We start from the raw sequence: 16,776 nt of genomic DNA, 5'->3' as shown, positions 1-16,776 counted from the left end.
AACACATTAGAACCTGGACATGTTTCTTCTTCGTAGTGAGGACTCAAGCAGCAGTGTTCTGGACTAACTGCAGCTGCCTGATGGACTTTTTTTTTAGAAAACCCATTTCGTGTATGCATATCTAATGCTGCTTCTAACATGATCTTTTGCTTTTATAGTTTTATTCAACTTTTTTATTACATGTTGCTGTTTAAAATTTCTTCACTGCTATAGCACGCCTTCTTGGCCAGGTCTCTTTTTAAAAAGACACTTCCTGGACACTTCCAGCTTATTGTTTGAGTTCAGTTCATCAAATGTTTGGGGTTTGTTCTGGTTTCTGACCGTGTCTGTGATGTATATGTCATCATTTTTTATCAAACTGTGGTTCTGTGTCAAATTTAAACAAAAAAAAATGAATGTCTACTTCTTTGCAACTTTGAATGTTTACCTGAAATTTATCAACATGTTAGCGCATATTTAAATAAATTTAGAGCAGAAAATAAACTCTGGCTTTAATCTCCTGCAGGTTATCATGAAGAAACTTACCTGGTTGCTAGGGGCATGTCTGTGGTTGCTATGCATTACAGAGGTCTGGACAGCAACATTCAAGCTGGCCCTGGTTGGTCCATGGTCATGTGACCCAATGTTCTCCCGAGCAATGCCAACAGCAGCAGCCAATCTGGCATTGTCACGGTTACGAAGTGACAGTGACCTGAGCCGAGGATATTGGTATGATGTGAAACTTCTCGATGAGGATTGCTCCGCCTCCAAAGGTTTGCTTAAAATCAGCTGAAATTAAATAAGCTAATATTCAGAAGTGTTAAAACATTTTGGCTGTATAAATACAAATATAGTCATATTTCCTTTGGAACACATTGAGATTATTCTCTTCCCAGCTCTGATGGAATTTGGGGAGATGGAGGGATATGGCCACGCCTACATTGGGCCCTTTAATCCCGCCCTCTGCCATGCTGCTTCTTTATTGGCCCAACATTGGGAAGCGGGGCTTGCATCTCCTGGCTGCTTAGATGCTGATTGGCCAAACCTGCCACCCATCACTCCTCCCAACAAAGTTCTGTTCACTGTCCTCCGATTCTTCCGCTGGGCACATGTTGCTGTCATCTCAGGTGAGGCTCCAGTCTCATGTTACAGGGTGTAAGGCAAAGCAAGGCAGTTTATTTGTACAGCACATTTCATGTACAGGACAATTCAAAGTGCTTTACATAAAACAAAGACATTACAGATATTTAGAATAGTAAAAGGCATCAACACATAATCACAATAAAATAATACATTACATTAAAATGATTAAAAGCAAGATAAGTTAAAAAGTTACCGTGCAGATTTCATGTATAGGTGCATGAAAAAAGAAATGTTTTTAACCTGGATTTAAAAATGTCTACATTTGGGGAAAGTTTAATCTCCACTGGCAGTTTGTTCCACTTGTTTGCAGCATAACAGCTAAATGCTGCTTCTCCATGTTTAGTCTGGACTCTGGTCTGGATTCTGGTCTAGACTAGTTGACCAGAGTCTTTGGATCTAAGAGCTCTGCTAGGTTTATATTCTCTGAACATATCACAGATGTATTCTGGGCCTAAACCATAAATTCATTTATAAACAAGCAGAAGGGTTTAAAATCTATTCTGTGACTGACTGGAAACCAGTATAAACTAGAAACCAGTATAAACTAGAAACCAGTGTAAACTAGAAACCAGTATAAACTAGAAACCAGTACAAACTAGAAACCAGTGTAAACTAGAAACAAGTATAAACTAGAAACAAGTATAAACTAGAAACCAGTATAAACTAGAAATCAGTATAAACTAGAAACCAGTGTAAACTAGAAACAAGTGTAAACTAGAAACCAGTATAAACTAGAAACCAGTATAAACTAGAAACCAGTGTAAACTAGAAACAAGTATAAACTAGAAACAAGTATAAACTAGAAACCAGTATAAACTAGAAACCAGTGTAAACTAGAAACAAGTATAAACTAGAAACAAGTGTAAACTAGAAACCAGTATAAACTAGAAACCAGTATAAACTAGAAACCAGTGTAAACTAGAAACAAGTATAAACTAGAAACAAGTATAAACTAGAAACCAGTATAAACTAGAAACCAGTGTAAACTAGAAACAAGTATAAACTAGAAACCAGTATAAACTAGAAACCAGTATAAACTAGAAACCAGTGTAAACTACAAACCAGTATAAAGTAGAAACCAGTATAAACTAGAAACCAGTGTAAAGTAGAAACCAGTATAAACTAGAAACCAGTATAAACTACAAACCAGTGTAAAGTAGAAACCAGTATAAACTAGAACCCAGTATAAACTAGAAACCAGTATAAACTAGAAACCAGTGTAAACTAGAAACAAGTATAAACTAGAAACAAGTATAAACTAGAAACCAGTATAAACTAGAAACCAGTGTAAACTAGAAACAAGTATAAACTAGAAACCAGTATAAACTAGAAACCAGTATAAACTAGAAACCAGTGTAAACTAGAAACAAGTATAAACTAGAAACCAGTATAAACTAGAAACGAGTATAAACTACAAACCAGTGTAAAGTAGAAACCAGTATAAACTAGAAACCAGTATAAACTACAAACCAGTGTAAAGTAGAAACCAGTATAAACTAGAACCCAGTATAAACTAGAAACCAGTATAAACTAGAAACCAGTGTAAACTAGAAACCAGTATAAACTAGAAACCAGTGTAAAGTAGAAACCAGTATAAACTAGAAACCAGTGTAAACTGGAAACCAGTACAATAGAAACCAGTATAAACTGGAAACCAGTGTAAACTAGAAACCAGTACAAACTAGAAACCAGTATAAACTGGAAACCAGTGTAAACTAGAAACCAGTATAAACTGGAAACCAGTACAAACTGGAAACCAGTATAAACTGGAAACCAGTGTAAACTGGAAACCAGTGTAAACTAGAAACCAGTATAAACTAGAAACCAGTATAAACTGGAAACCAGTTTGAAATAGAAACCAGTATAAACTGGAAACCAGTATAAACTGGAAACCAGTGTAAACTAGAAACCAGTATAAACTAGAAACCGGTGTAAACTAGAAACCGGTGTAAACTAGAAACCAGTATAAACTAGAAACCAGTGTAAACTAGAAACCAGTACAAACTAGAAACCAGTATAAACTAGAAACCAGTGTAAACTAGAAACCAGTATAAACTAGAAACCAGTGTAAACTAGAAACCAGTGTAAACTAGAAACCAGTACAAACTAGAAACCAGTATAAACTGGAAACCAATGTAAAGATGTTTAATGTTCTTTTTAGGAAGTCCTGTTAAAGACCAGGGTGCTCATTTATAAAGCTTGCTTACGCACAAAAAGCGGCGTAAGTGACTTTCTACGGAAAGTTTCTGATTTATAAAAACTAACGTGGCGGGAAAATGTGCGTACCGGTACGTAAACTCTGAAACTTGCTTACGAACATTTTGGAGACGGGAAACTGGCGGTGCTGCTGGTGAGGTGATGAACTTCACCTTCATTCATGCATGCCATCATGCCATCATATCCGACACTAGTGCCATAGAATCATAAACACAGAAGCCTGAAATATAGATGCGTTCCTGAAATCATACCTGTAGCCGACTTATAGGCACCCCATAGGAATTTAATGTTGTCAGTGCAGTATGGTCTTACTTGTTTTGATCGTAAAGCAAATGCACTCATTTGTTCACAGAAGCCTAATTGTGACAAGGTGTGTAGTAATGAGTGTAATTACTGAGTAAACATAAATAGGTGAATTACGACCGTGCGTAATGCAGAACTTCACAATGGATGCGCTGGCACTCCTTGAAGATTTCGCAAACGGCAGGATCAGGATGGAGAGAGTTTTTAGAGACCATCAAGATTTCCTGGCCAACGATGATGACTGGCTGATATGCCGATTTAGATTTCCTAGAGCAGTGCTCTTAAATCTATGTGCTGAGTTGGGCCCAGTGTTGGCGCGATCAACCCGCCGGAACCATGCCATACCCGCGCATATGCAGGTGCTGACAACTCTCGGGATTCTGGCAACCGGCTCTTTCCAGCGGGAATTAGCCGACAGGTAATTTTAATTTAATCTAAGCTGACATGTTCCAGCCCAACACTCAGTGGGTTTCAATAAGTTGTTACATTCCATTTTAGGTCTGGAATATCTCAGCCATCGCTGAGTAATGTAATGCCTGCCGTTTTGGATGGCATTATAAAAATGAGCAGTCGATACATAAAGTTTCCATACACTGTAGGGGAACAGGCCAACATTAAAAGGCAATTTGCAGCATCAACCGGTTTCCCAAATGTAATCGGCGCGATTGACTGCACTCACGTTGCTATAAGGGCTCCAAGTCAGAATGAGTTTGTCTACGTTAACCGAAAAAATGTGCATTTAGTTAACGTGCAAGTCATTTCCGACTCAAACTTGCTTCTGACAAATTTAGTGGCACGGTGGCCTGGGTCAACCCATGATTCATTCATCCTGGCACACAGCAGTGTAGGGAATAGACTGCAGGCAGGTGCTTCGCAGGATGGGTGGCTTCTCGGTAAGTATCAACATACACTGTGGAAATCTCAACAAAGTCTCTGTTCTGAATTAATCTGCATAACCTGCAGGTGACAGTGGCTATCCCGAGACGCTGGCTCCTCACGCCTTTTGCGAACCCGCAAAGCGCAGAGGAGGCGCGCTTCAATTCCGTCCACGTTCGTGCGCGCTCTGTTGTGGAGCGAGCCATCGGCCTCCTTAAAAACCGGTGGCGGTGTCTTGATGCGTCGGGGGGGGAGACTTCTCTACCAGCCCAATAAGGTGTGCAGGATCATCATGTCGTGTGGTGTCCTGCACAACGTGGCACTGAGGAATGGTGTTCCCCTCCCACCTGGCCTCCCTCCCATTCACCATGAGGATCCTGACGCACAGCCCCCTCCCCGGCATGAAGACCACCAACGGGGAGCCAGGCTACGTCAGCAAGTCATGCAGTGTTTGTGAAAGGAATACAGTAGGCAAATCTCATTTTTTAACAAGTTCTTTTAATGACGTGGAAATTTCAGACAGTACAGCACACATTCCGCTAATTACATGACGGATTTGATGTAATTCATCACGAATTTCCTTCACAGTGTCGATGGTGTCCCTTTGTGTTTGGAGGACCGCATCTGTCAGCACGCGGCCACCTCCAGCTGTGCCGTGCGCCCGGGGCGCACTCGTGGTGGGTCTGACCATCTCCTCTGTGGATGTACCGGGGATCTCCTCACCCACTGCCTCCATCTGTAGAGTGACTGGAGATAAATAAAAAATGTTATTCGCTGCTTTTTACATGGCTGTTAAATTAAATAAACAATCATTTACCGGTCTCTGCTGTGGCGTCCGCCTGGTCTGTGTCCCCCTCATTCTCTGGCACTATGCCGTAGATGCTTGCGGGCCCAAGAATGGAGGCTATTTTCAGCTCCAGCGGCGTGGGGTTTGGTGTGGCAGGACCCCCGCCTGTGGCACACATTCCCTGGCGGTGGCGTGCCATCCTCCTCTTTGCCTCCACCTTGAGATCCGACCACTTTTTTTTAATGTCTGGCACGGACCTCTCCGTCACCCCCACACTATTGACAGCTGCAACAACGTGTTGCCACTCTTCTGTTTTCCGTTTGTTGCTGATGCCACTACCGAGGCCGCCAAATAATATGTTTTTGCGAGCCTCCACCTCACCAACAAGTACCTCCACCTCCGTCTCCGTAAAATTACGCTTCCTCGTCTTTTCGGTTGCCATGATTTAGGTTTAAATAGCAGAGATCAGCTGGTTCATTTATATGCAGAAATGTCCATGAGGTGCTTTGCATTGACCATTTATAGTAGAATGTGGGCGTGTAGGGGGCGGGCTAGCAGCAGAATTCACTTGCGCAAGCTTTCAGGCAGAGTGTGATTTATAAAGGGAAAATTGCTTGCACCTGTGCGCACGCACAGTTTTATAAATCAGAATATTTTGTTGCTTACGCAAACTCTGGATTCTTGGCGGACGTCCACTTTTAGTAGGAATCCTACGCAGAGTTTTATAAATGAGCACCCAGTACAGTAATCCAGCCTACTGGAGATGGATCATGGAGGAGGTTCTCTTGGTCTTTCTGGGAGACTAAACTTTTAATCCTGTTGATGGTAAAAAGCTTCTTAGTGAAGCTTTGATGTGGCTGCTGAAAGTCAGGTTTGAGTCTATCAACACTCCCAGGTTACCAACTTGGTCGGTGATTTTAAGAGCCCGAGTCTCCAGGTGTTTACCGATGCTGACCCTCTTCTCTTTCTACCAAACACAATAATCTCAGTTTTATCTTCATTTAATTGTAGGAAATTCTCCTTCATCCAGGTGTTTATTTGCTCCAGACTCTGACACAATAAGTCTATTGGACTGCAGTTGTCTGATGACAGAGACATAAAGTTGTGTATCATCTGCATAACTTTGATAATTAATGTTATAGTTCTGTAATATTTGACCCAAAGGGAGCAGATACAAGTTGAACAGAAGAGGTCCAAGGACTGACCCCTGGGGGACTCCACAAGTCATGGCCACTCGCTCGGATTCATAGCTGCCGATCGTAAGAAAATAACTCCGGCCTTCTAAACAGGACCTGAACCAGTTAAGAACCGCTCCAGAAAGTCCAACCCAGTTTTCCAGCCTGAAAACAGGATTCTGTGATCTACAGTATCAAACGCAGCACTGAGATCCAACAGAACCAGGACTGATACTAGACCAGAACCAGGACTGATACAGGACCAGGACTGATACTTGACCAGAACCAGGACTGGTACTAGACCAGAACCAGGACTGATACAGGACCAGAATCAGGACTGATACTGGACCAGAAACAGGACTGATAAAGGACCAGAACCAGGACTGATACTTGACCAGAACCAGGACTGGTACTAGACCAGAACCAGGACTGATACAGGACCAGAATCAGAACCGATACTGGACCAGAACCAGGACTGATACTAGACCAGAACCAGTCCTTTGCCACGTTGACCAGAGCTGTTTCAGTGCTGTGATGAGGTCGGAAGCTGGACTGAAATTTATCCAGATTTCCACTTTCATTTAAAAAGTCATGAAGCTGGTGAAATACAACTTTCTCAATAATCTTGGAAATAAAAGAGGTTAGAGACGGTCTGTAGTTGTTCGTTATAGAGGCGTCTAGAGTCCTTTTCTTTAGGAGGCTTAATAGCAGCATCTTTAGTGACTTGGGAAAAATGCCTGATGCCAGCGAGCTGTTAACTATCAGTAGGAGACCACTTTCTACTGAGGTAAAATCTGGTTTTAAAAAGTCGGATGGTATCATGTCCAGAGTGCATGTTGTTGATTTCAAATGCCAAACTGTTTCTTGTAGGACTTTTAAATTCACCATTTTAAATTGCGTCATGACATCAGAAATATTTCCAGGTTTTAGACACAGACTAGTTTTCTTGTTTGACTGTGTGGAATTAATATTTTGCCTAAGTGTTTAAATTTTTTGGCTAAAAAAGTTGGTTTGATTTCTAAGTGGAAAGGAGCTCAGGGCTTATCTGTTTAGGAGGATTAGTAAGTTTTTCAATCATAGCAAACAGAGAGAATTATTAACGTTCCTGTTAATCATTCCAGATAAAAGCAGCTCTCTGGCCTTCACAGCTCATTGTTATAGTTACGCAGGCTTTGTTTCTACAGCTCATAGTAAATTTAAAGTTTATTTTTCCGCCATTTCCGCTCAGTTTTTCTGCTTTCTCTTTTTAGGCTGGTAACCACAGTGGTGTTTCTCCATGGTGTTTTCTGTAGAGTAGTGTCTGTAGTTTAACAAAGTAGGGGGCGTCAGATGATTACTGGTGAATAGGAAATGTAAACTAGATATAACTCAGGTTTCATGTTAGACAGATATAAATCGTGTGATGGTGTTATAACTCATGTGATGGTGTTAAAACTCATGTGGTGGTGTTATAACTCATGTGATGGTGTTATAACTCCTGTGATGGTGTTATAACTCATGTGGTGGTGTTATAACTCGTGTGATGGTGTTATAACTCGTGTGATGGTGTTATAACTCATGTGATGGTGTTATAACTCATGTGATGGTGTTAAAACTCATGTGATGGTGTTATAACTCAGGTGATGGTGTTAAACCTCATGTGATGGTGTTAAAACTCGTGTGATGATGTTATAACTCGTGTGATGGTGTTATAACTCGTGTGGTGGTGTTATAACTCGTGTGATGGTGTTATAACTCGTGTGATGGTGTTATAACTCGTGTGATGGTGTTATAACTCGTGTGATGGTGTTATAACTCATGTGGTGGTGTTATAACTCATGTGGTGGTGTTATAACTCGTGTGATGGTGTTAAAACTCATGTGATGGTGTTATAACTCGTGTGATGGTGTTATAACTCGTGTGGTGGTGTTATAACTCGTGTGATGGTGTTAAAACTCATGTGGTGGTGTTATAACTCCTGTGATGGTGTTATAACTCGTGTGATGGTGGTATAACTCATGTGGTGGTGTTATAACTCATGTGGTGGTGTTATAACTCATGTGGTGGTGTTATAACTCATGTGGTGGTGTTATAACTCGTGTGGTTGTGTTATAACTCGTGTGATGGTGTTATAACTCATGTGGTGGTGTTATAACTCATGTGATGGTATTATAACTCGTGTGGTGGTGTTATAACTCATGTGGTGGTGTTATAACTCATGTGGTGGTGTTATAACTCGTGTGATGGTGTTATAACTCGTGTGGTGGTGTTATAACTCATGTGGTGGTGTTATAACTCATGTGATGGTGTTATAACTCGTGTGATGGTGTTATAACTCGTGTGGTTGTGTTATAACTCGTGTGATGGTGTTATAACTCATGTGGTGGTGTTATAACTCATGTGATGGTATTATAACTCGTGTGGTGGTGTTATAACTCATGTGGTGGTGTTATAACTCATGTGGTGGTGTTATAACTCGTGTGATGGTGTTATAACTCGTGTGGTGGTGTTATAACTCATGTGGTGGTGTTATAACTCATGTGATGGTGTTATAACTCGTGTGATGGTGTTATAACTCGTGTGGTTGTGTTATAACTCGTGTGATGGTGTTATAACTCATGTGGTGGTGTTATAACTCATGTGATGGTGTTATAACTCGTGTGGTGGTGTTATAACTCGTGTGATTGTGTTATAACTCGTGTGGTTGTGTTATAACTCGTGTGGTGGTGTTATAACTCATGTGGTGGTGTTATAACTCATGTGGTGGTGTTATAACTCATGTGGTGGTGTTATAACTCGTGTGATGGTGTTATAACTCGTGTGGTGGTGTTATAACTCATGTGGTGGTGTTATAACTCATGTGTTGGTGTTATAACTCATGTGGTGGTGTTATAACTCGTGTGATGGTGTTATAACTCGTGTGGTTGTGTTATAACTCGTGTGATGGTGTTATAACTCATGTGATGGTGTTATAACTCATGTGATGGTGTTGTAACTCATGTGATGGTGTTATAACTCATGTGGTGGTGTTATAACTCATGTGGTGGTGTTAAAACTCATGTGATGGTGTTATAACTCCTGTGATGGTGTTATAACTCATGTGGTGGTGTTAAAACTCATGTGGTTGTGTTATAACTCGTGTGATGGTGTTATAACTCATGTGATGGTGTTATAACTCATGTGGTGGTGTTATAACTCATGTGGTGGTGTTATAACTCATGTGATGGTGTTATAACTCCTGTGATGGTGTTATAACTCATGTGATGGTGTTATAAGTCGTGTGGTTGTGTTATAACTCGTGTGATGGTGTTATAACTCGTGTGATGGTGTTATAACTCATGTGATGGTGTTGTAACTCATGTGATGGTGTTATAACTCATGTGGTGGTGTTATAACTCATGTGGTGGTGTTATAACTCATGTGATGGTGTTATAACTCCTGTGATGGTGTTATAACTCATGTGGTGGTGTTAAAACTCATGTGGTTGTGTTATAACTCGTGTGATGGTGTTATAACTCATGTGATGGTGTTAAAACTCATGTGGTGGTGTTATAACTCGTGTGATGGTGTTATAACTCGTGTGGTGGTGTTATAACTCGTGTGGTGGTGTTATAACTCGTGTGATGGTGTTATAACTCGTGTGATGGTGTTATAACTCATGTGATGGTGTTATAACTCATGTGATGGTGCTATAACTCATGTGGTGGTGTTATAACTCATGTGATGGTGTTATAACTCATGTGGTGGTGTTATAACTCGTGTGATGGTGTTATAACTCGTGTGATGGTGTTATAACTGATGTGGTGGTGTTATAACTCATGTGATGGTGTTAAAACTCATGTGATGGTGTTATAACTCAGGTGATGGTGTTAAACCTCATGTGATGGTGTTAAAACTCGTGTGATGATGTTATAACTCGTGTGATGGTGTTATAACTCGTGTGGTGGTGTTATAACTCGTGTGATGGTGTTATAACTCGTGTGATGGTGTTATAACTCGTGTGGTTGTGTTATAACTCGTGTGATGGTGTTATAACTCATGTGATGGTGTTATAACTCATGTGATGGTGTTGTAACTCATGTGATGGTGTTATAACTCATGTGGTGGTGTTATAACTCATGTGGTGGTGTTATAACTCATGTGATGGTGTTATAACTCCTGTGATGGTGTTATAACTCATGTGGTGGTGTTAAAACTCATGTGGTTGTGTTATAACTCGTGTGATGGTGTTATAACTCATGTGATGGTGTTATAACTCATGTGGTGGTGTTATAACTCATGTGGTGGTGTTATAACTCATGTGATGGTGTTATAACTCCTGTGGTGGTGTTATAACTCATGTGATGGTGTTATAACCCGTGTGGTTGTGTTATAACTCGTGTGATGGTGTTATAACTCATGTGATGGTGTTATAACTCATGTGATGGTGCTATAACTCATGTGGTGGTGTTATAACTCATGTGATGGTGTTATAACTCATGTGGTGGTGTTATAACTCGTGTGATGGTGTTATAACTCGTGTGATGGTGTTATAACTGATGTGGTGGTGTTATAACTCATGTGATGGTGTTAAAACTCATGTGATGGTGTTATAACTCAGGTGATGGTGTTAAACCTCATGTGATGGTGTTAAAACTCGTGTGATGATGTTATAACTCGTGTGATGGTGTTATAACTCGTGTGGTGGTGTTATAACTCGTGTGATGGTGTTATAACTCGTGTGATGGTGTTATAACTCGTGTGGTTGTGTTATAACTCATGTGATGGTGTTATAACTCCTGTGATGGTGTTATAACTCATGTGGTGGTGTTAAAACTCATGTGGTTGTGTTATAACTCGTGTGATGGTGTTATAACTCATGTGATGGTGTTAAAACTCATGTGGTGGTGTTATAACTCGTGTGATGGTGTTATAACTCGTGTGGTGGTGTTATAACTCGTGTGGTGGTGTTATAACTCGTGTGATGGTGTTATAACTCGTGTGATGGTGTTATAACTCATGTGATGGTGTTATAACTCATGTGATGGTGCTATAACTCATGTGGTGGTGTTATAACTCATGTGATGGTGTTATAACTCATGTGGTGGTGTTATAACTCGTGTGATGGTGTTATAACTCGTGTGATGGTGTTATAACTGATGTGGTGGTGTTATAACTCATGTGATTGTGTTATAACTCATGTGGTGGTGTTATAACTCATGTGGTGGTGTTATAACTCATGTGGTGGTGTTATAACTCATGTGGTGGTGTTATAACTCATGTGATGGTGTTATAACTCATGTGATGGTGTTATAACTCATGTGGTGGGGAGGTAACTTACATGATGGACTGGCAAGTCAACATTGTTTTTGTCTCAAAGATCATGTTTTAAATAAACATAGCTGATTGTATCAGTGTTCTGTATCAAACCTCAAATAAGATAAATTTCCTTAACAGAATTATCATTCATATCCAATTTTAATGCTTGCTATTGCACACTTTGCAAAAACTGTGATGAACTGATTAAATGTAATAAAAAAATATACAACATTATTTGGAAAAACTGTTGTTTGATACAATATAGGACTTAGAAACTTAAATAAACAGATTTAAACCTGCGATGTACAATGTTCACATTTTCATGCCTTTGGATTCTCCTCAAATGTTGTGGACCCAAATGGACTAACCTGTTGCATAGATGTTTTGTTCTGATGTTGTTTATTTTCTTATCAGCTCCGACTGACCTGTGGGAAAGCACTGGACAGGAAGTGGCTTCTGCTCTCCGTGCTATGGGCCTGCCAATTGGTCCTGTAGTTACCATGGAAGCAAAGAACAAGGGTGGAGCACGGGAGGCGCTGAGGGAAATAAGACAAGCAGACAAGGTCAAAGGTCAGAGAAGAGCAAAATAGCTAAGCTGCTGTCGGTCAGTGAATGCATCACTTAATGTGAAAACAAGCCAAAGAAACAGGGGTCATGAAACCTCAGGGGCCTCTAATGCTTGTCATATAACATTTAGGTGACCTTCTTTCGTCACAATGTAGCCAATCACTGCACATTATCAAATCAAACTTTATTTATAAAGCACTTTTTATACAATATCAGCACAAAGTGCTAGATTAGTAAGGTACATTAGATTATTATGATAGTTATTAATATCTTAGTAGCTGCTGCTGGAGGCTAAGTTGCAATGAAGGCAAGACAAGGCAGTTTATTTGTACAGCACATTTCATGTACAGGACAATTCAAAGTGCTTCACATAAAACAAAGACATTACAGATGGTAATGAATACACAATAAAACGATTACCCTAAAGAGCGAATGAACTAATGGCAGACTAGCAGAGTTGGTTGATCTCTGGTTACCTGGGTAACGGGGTCTGCAAAGGAAAACTAAATGCTAATTAATAATCTCTGTGATTAGATATAAGTATTTCAGCTTCAACCAGCTGATCCACAGATTAAACATTACAAATTTATTTTTTCTGTAGTGGTCATCATGTGCATGAGCTCCGTTCTGGTTGGTGGAGAGCATCAGAAAGAGCTCTTGTTGGCTGCCCTGGATATGGGGATGATCTCTGATGGTTATGTGTTTCTTCCCTATGACGCTTTGCTGTATGCCATGCCATACCAGGTAACTGATCACCTTTCTACTTGACTCGCAGTGGAATTGTTTCTAAAAGTGTAGTTCCACTTGAGACACAAGGTGGAGCTGCTGTTGATTTAAACCAGGGGTGCCCAGCTCCGGTCCTCAAGGGCCACAATCCTGTAGGTTTTTGATGTGTCCCTGTTTCAAAACCTCCTGACTCAAATTGCTGAGTCACTGTGCAAAACTTAATAGGCTGTTGGATCTTTTTCATTTGAGTCAGGTGTGTTGAAGCAGAAAACATGGTAAATCTGGAGGACATCAGCCCTCGAGGACTGACTTTTATTTAAAAAGAACAAGTTCAGATTCTCAAAAAAGAAAAAAAAAAAAGATAAAGAAAATGAATATTCTTGTTGGTCGGACATAAACTTTTGTAAATGAATGAATATATAAATCTCTTGGTCTTAATTGTTATGTTTTATACCATTCCAAACTAGATTTTTCAATCTAAAGATCTCCTTGTTGGTCCATTAAAGCAGCATTCTGATTGGTTGCCTCCTTTCCTTTGTTAAATCAGGACATAACCTTCCACCAACTGACCAACAGCACCATGCTTCGGCACGCCTACAGTGCTGTCCTGACCGTTACCATGGACTCTGACCAGAGTTTTTATGAAGCTTTCCGTCAGGCTCAGGTCAGCCGAGAAATTCGCTCAGCCATCTCTGCAACCGAGGTAAACACATAACCCACAGGAAAACAAACACACGATAAGTCTTGTGACCAAAACAGTTTGGGTCTCACAGGTAAACAATTCACACGAGCAATGACTTGATTAATCACCAGACTGATCACGTGAGTTAGTCATACTGTGTAACCTTAACGATCAGCTAAAACTCCCCATCAACTGGCTAGTGTGGGTGAACCCTTTATTTCCAGAATTTCTGTACTGGGGAGCACATTCAGGTGCATAGTTGTGGTATAGATCTACTTACAGGGTACTTTAACATGATTCCAGCTTTATTCCCACACCAGAACATCTCACCCACTGCCGTCGCTGCCGTCATCCTTACGACCACGGCCAGCAGGCCTGGGGTCGTAACACCTCCACCCTCAAGTTTCAGAATCCTGAAACTAAGATCAGAATCACCTCTACAATGAATAAACAACTTAAATTACACAAGTTACTCCACACACATACACACCCCCAGAGAACACTATGCCAAATTTCGGGATAACGCATCAGCAAACACATTTTCAGTCCCTTTTTTGTGGTGTATTTCTAACGGATATTCCTGAACAATGAGAGCCCAGCGCATTAATCTGCGGTTCTGATTGTACATGCGGGCTAGGAATGTCAACGGGTTATGGTCAGTATAGACTATTACAGGGGCCGAGGAGGAACCCACGTACACGTCAAAGTGCTGAAGTGCGAGCAGCAATGATAGGGTCTCTTTTTCTATGGTGGAATACCGCTGCTGATGCCGGCTGAACTTCCGGGAGAAATAGCCCACGGGGTGATCAAGCCCGTGGTCGTCAGCTTGTAGGAGAACGGCACCGGCGCCTACATCGCTGGCATCTATCTCCAGTTTAAAAGGGCGCTGGAAGTTAGGAGCAGCTAAGACTGGCGAGTGCTGCAAAAGGGCTCGGGCACTGTCGAAAGCATGTTGACACTCTTCTGTCCACACATAGTCACGCTTGATGCTCAACAAGTTTGTCAGCGGAGCGGCAACCGTGGCAAAGTTGCGGCAAAAGTGTCTGTAGTAACCGGTCATTCCTAAGAATCGTCGGAGGGCTTTCCGTCCCTCAGGAATTGGAAACTGGCGGATTGCGGTTGTCTTAGCCTCAAGAGGGCGCACCACTCCACGTCCTACTTGATGGCCTAAGTATGAAACAGTGGCTTCTCCAAACTCACATTTGGCCAAATTCAGCGTCAAATTTGCTTCTCGAAGGCGAATAAACACAGTAGTTAGGGCCTCTAAATGTTCTTCCCAGGTGTTATTGAAGACCACTATGTCGTCCAAGTACGCCCGGCACCAGGGAAGGTCCGAAAACAGGGTGTTCACAAGTCGTTGGAATGTAGCAGGAGCGTTACATAAACCAAAGGGCATTACTTTGTATTGAAGGAAGCGATCTGGAGTGACAAATGCTGATATTTTTGAGGCACGATCTGTCAGAGGGATCTGCCAGTACCCCTTGAGCAAATCTAATTTAGTGACAAACTTGGCAGATCCTATCGAATCAATGCAATCTTCTATTCGAGGCATTGGGTAGGCATCTAATATTGTTTTCGCGTTTACTTTCCGGTAGTCAGTAATGAAGCGCGGGGAGCCATCTGGTTTGGTTTCTACAATACACGGAGAGCTCCATGGGCTTTGGCTGGGTGTCGCTAGTCCGTGTTGCAACAAGTAATCCGTTTCCTGGGTCATAATCTGCCGTTTAACCATGCTACATCGGTAGGGGTGTTGTTTCACAGGCGTGTTTTGACCTACATCGATGTCATGCTGGATTATATGAGTCTGAGAGGGAACATCTTGGAATAAGGTAACGAAGGCAGAAACCAAGGACACGATGTCTTGTCGTCGAGCTTCCGTCAGGCTCCGAAGCTCTTCTGGCAGTTTGGATAACATTTCGGAGTTACAAAGACGAGAAGTCAGCTTGGCCGAAATCCGTTCGAGGCTGTCTGGGCATGCGTCATTGGCTACAGTGACTAGTCCACACGGCTTTTCCGGCAACACACCGTCGCGGGAGCGGATTGGTGGGATCGTATCACCACGTGACACGTAGGCTTTAAGCATGTTGATATGACAAGTTCTGGTTTTTCTAAACCGTTCTGGGGTGGCGATAATATAGTTTGTGTCGGACGAACGTCTTTTCACTACATATGGTCCTGCAAATCGCGCATCTAATGCTGTGCCACTTACTGGAAGAAGGGCCAGAACTTTATCCCCTTCACTGAATATGCGAGGCACCGCTTTCTTATCGTAACGTCGCTTCATTTCTACTTGAGCTTCTTTTAATGCTGTGGCGGCGAATGCACGGGAGCGTTGCAAACGTGCACGAAAATCATTAACATATTTGCACACATTGGTGGTCGAGGGCGTCTTCTTATCTAATAAAGTTTCTTTGAGGGCCTTTAACGGACCTCTTAATGTGTGTCCGAAAACCAGTTCAGAAGCACTATATCCAAGGGATTCATGAGGAACTTCACGGGCGGCGAACAGTAGAAATGGGAGGCCTTCATCCCAGTTGGAGCTTTCCTGATAACAATATCTTTTTAGCATGGCTTTTAGCGTCTGATGCCATCGTTCTAGTGCTCCCTGACTTTCAGGATGATACGCGGAACTAGTAACGTGGTGGATCTTCAGTTCAGCTAATACCTGTTTGAACAGGTTGGATGTGAAGTTGCTTCCTTGGTCAGACTGAATAGTGCGGGGTAATCCGAAAGTAGAGCAGAATCTCATCAATGCTTTTGTAACCGTTTGAGCAGTGATGCGGCGTAAGGGAATGGCTTCAGGGTATCGTGTGGCTGGACACATAACAGTTAACAAAAACTGATTTCCAGAACGAGTGCGGGGCAAAGGACCTACACAATCCACAATTAACGAGGCAAAAGGTTCACCTACTGCTGGAATAGGATGTAAAGGGGCACGAGGTATCGTGCTATTGGGTTTGCCTGTCATCTGGCAAACGTGACATGAGCGGACATGACGAGCGACATCTCGTTTCTGACCCGGCCAGAAAAAATGTTTTAATACT

General features: G+C 41.7%; 2 protein-coding genes across 2 annotated transcripts in view; one reads left to right on the top strand and one right to left on the bottom strand.

Moving 5' to 3' along the window:
- Positions 1 to 511: 511 nt before the first annotated feature.
- Positions 512 to 16,776, top strand: part of LOC121639480 (retinal guanylyl cyclase 2-like) — a 56,343-nt gene continuing 40,078 nt past the window's right edge. The window contains exons 1-5 of the mRNA XM_041984722.1: positions 512 to 752; positions 876 to 1,106; positions 12,172 to 12,327; positions 12,926 to 13,068; positions 13,598 to 13,753. Coding sequence (XP_041840656.1) covers positions 512 to 752; positions 876 to 1,106; positions 12,172 to 12,327; positions 12,926 to 13,068; positions 13,598 to 13,753 — 927 coding nt within the window. The remainder of the gene's footprint in view (positions 753 to 875; positions 1,107 to 12,171; positions 12,328 to 12,925; positions 13,069 to 13,597; positions 13,754 to 16,776) is intronic.
- LOC121639479 (nuclear apoptosis-inducing factor 1-like) lies at positions 3,310 to 6,048 on the bottom strand. Its single transcript, XM_041984721.1, has 3 exons — positions 5,336 to 6,048; positions 4,984 to 5,265; positions 3,310 to 3,573 (listed from the first exon to the last, which is right to left on the bottom strand). Exons 1-2 carry the CDS (start codon positions 5,745 to 5,747, stop codon positions 4,997 to 4,999), a joined length of 681 nt encoding a protein of 226 aa, XP_041840655.1. The 5' UTR covers positions 5,748 to 6,048; the 3' UTR covers positions 3,310 to 3,573; positions 4,984 to 4,996.

This window comes from Melanotaenia boesemani, chromosome 5, assembly GCF_017639745.1.
Source record: "Melanotaenia boesemani isolate fMelBoe1 chromosome 5, fMelBoe1.pri, whole genome shotgun sequence".
Classification (NCBI taxonomy): Eukaryota; Metazoa; Chordata; class Actinopteri; order Atheriniformes; family Melanotaeniidae; genus Melanotaenia; species Melanotaenia boesemani.
This window is presented reverse-complemented; position numbering and strand designations above follow the sequence as displayed.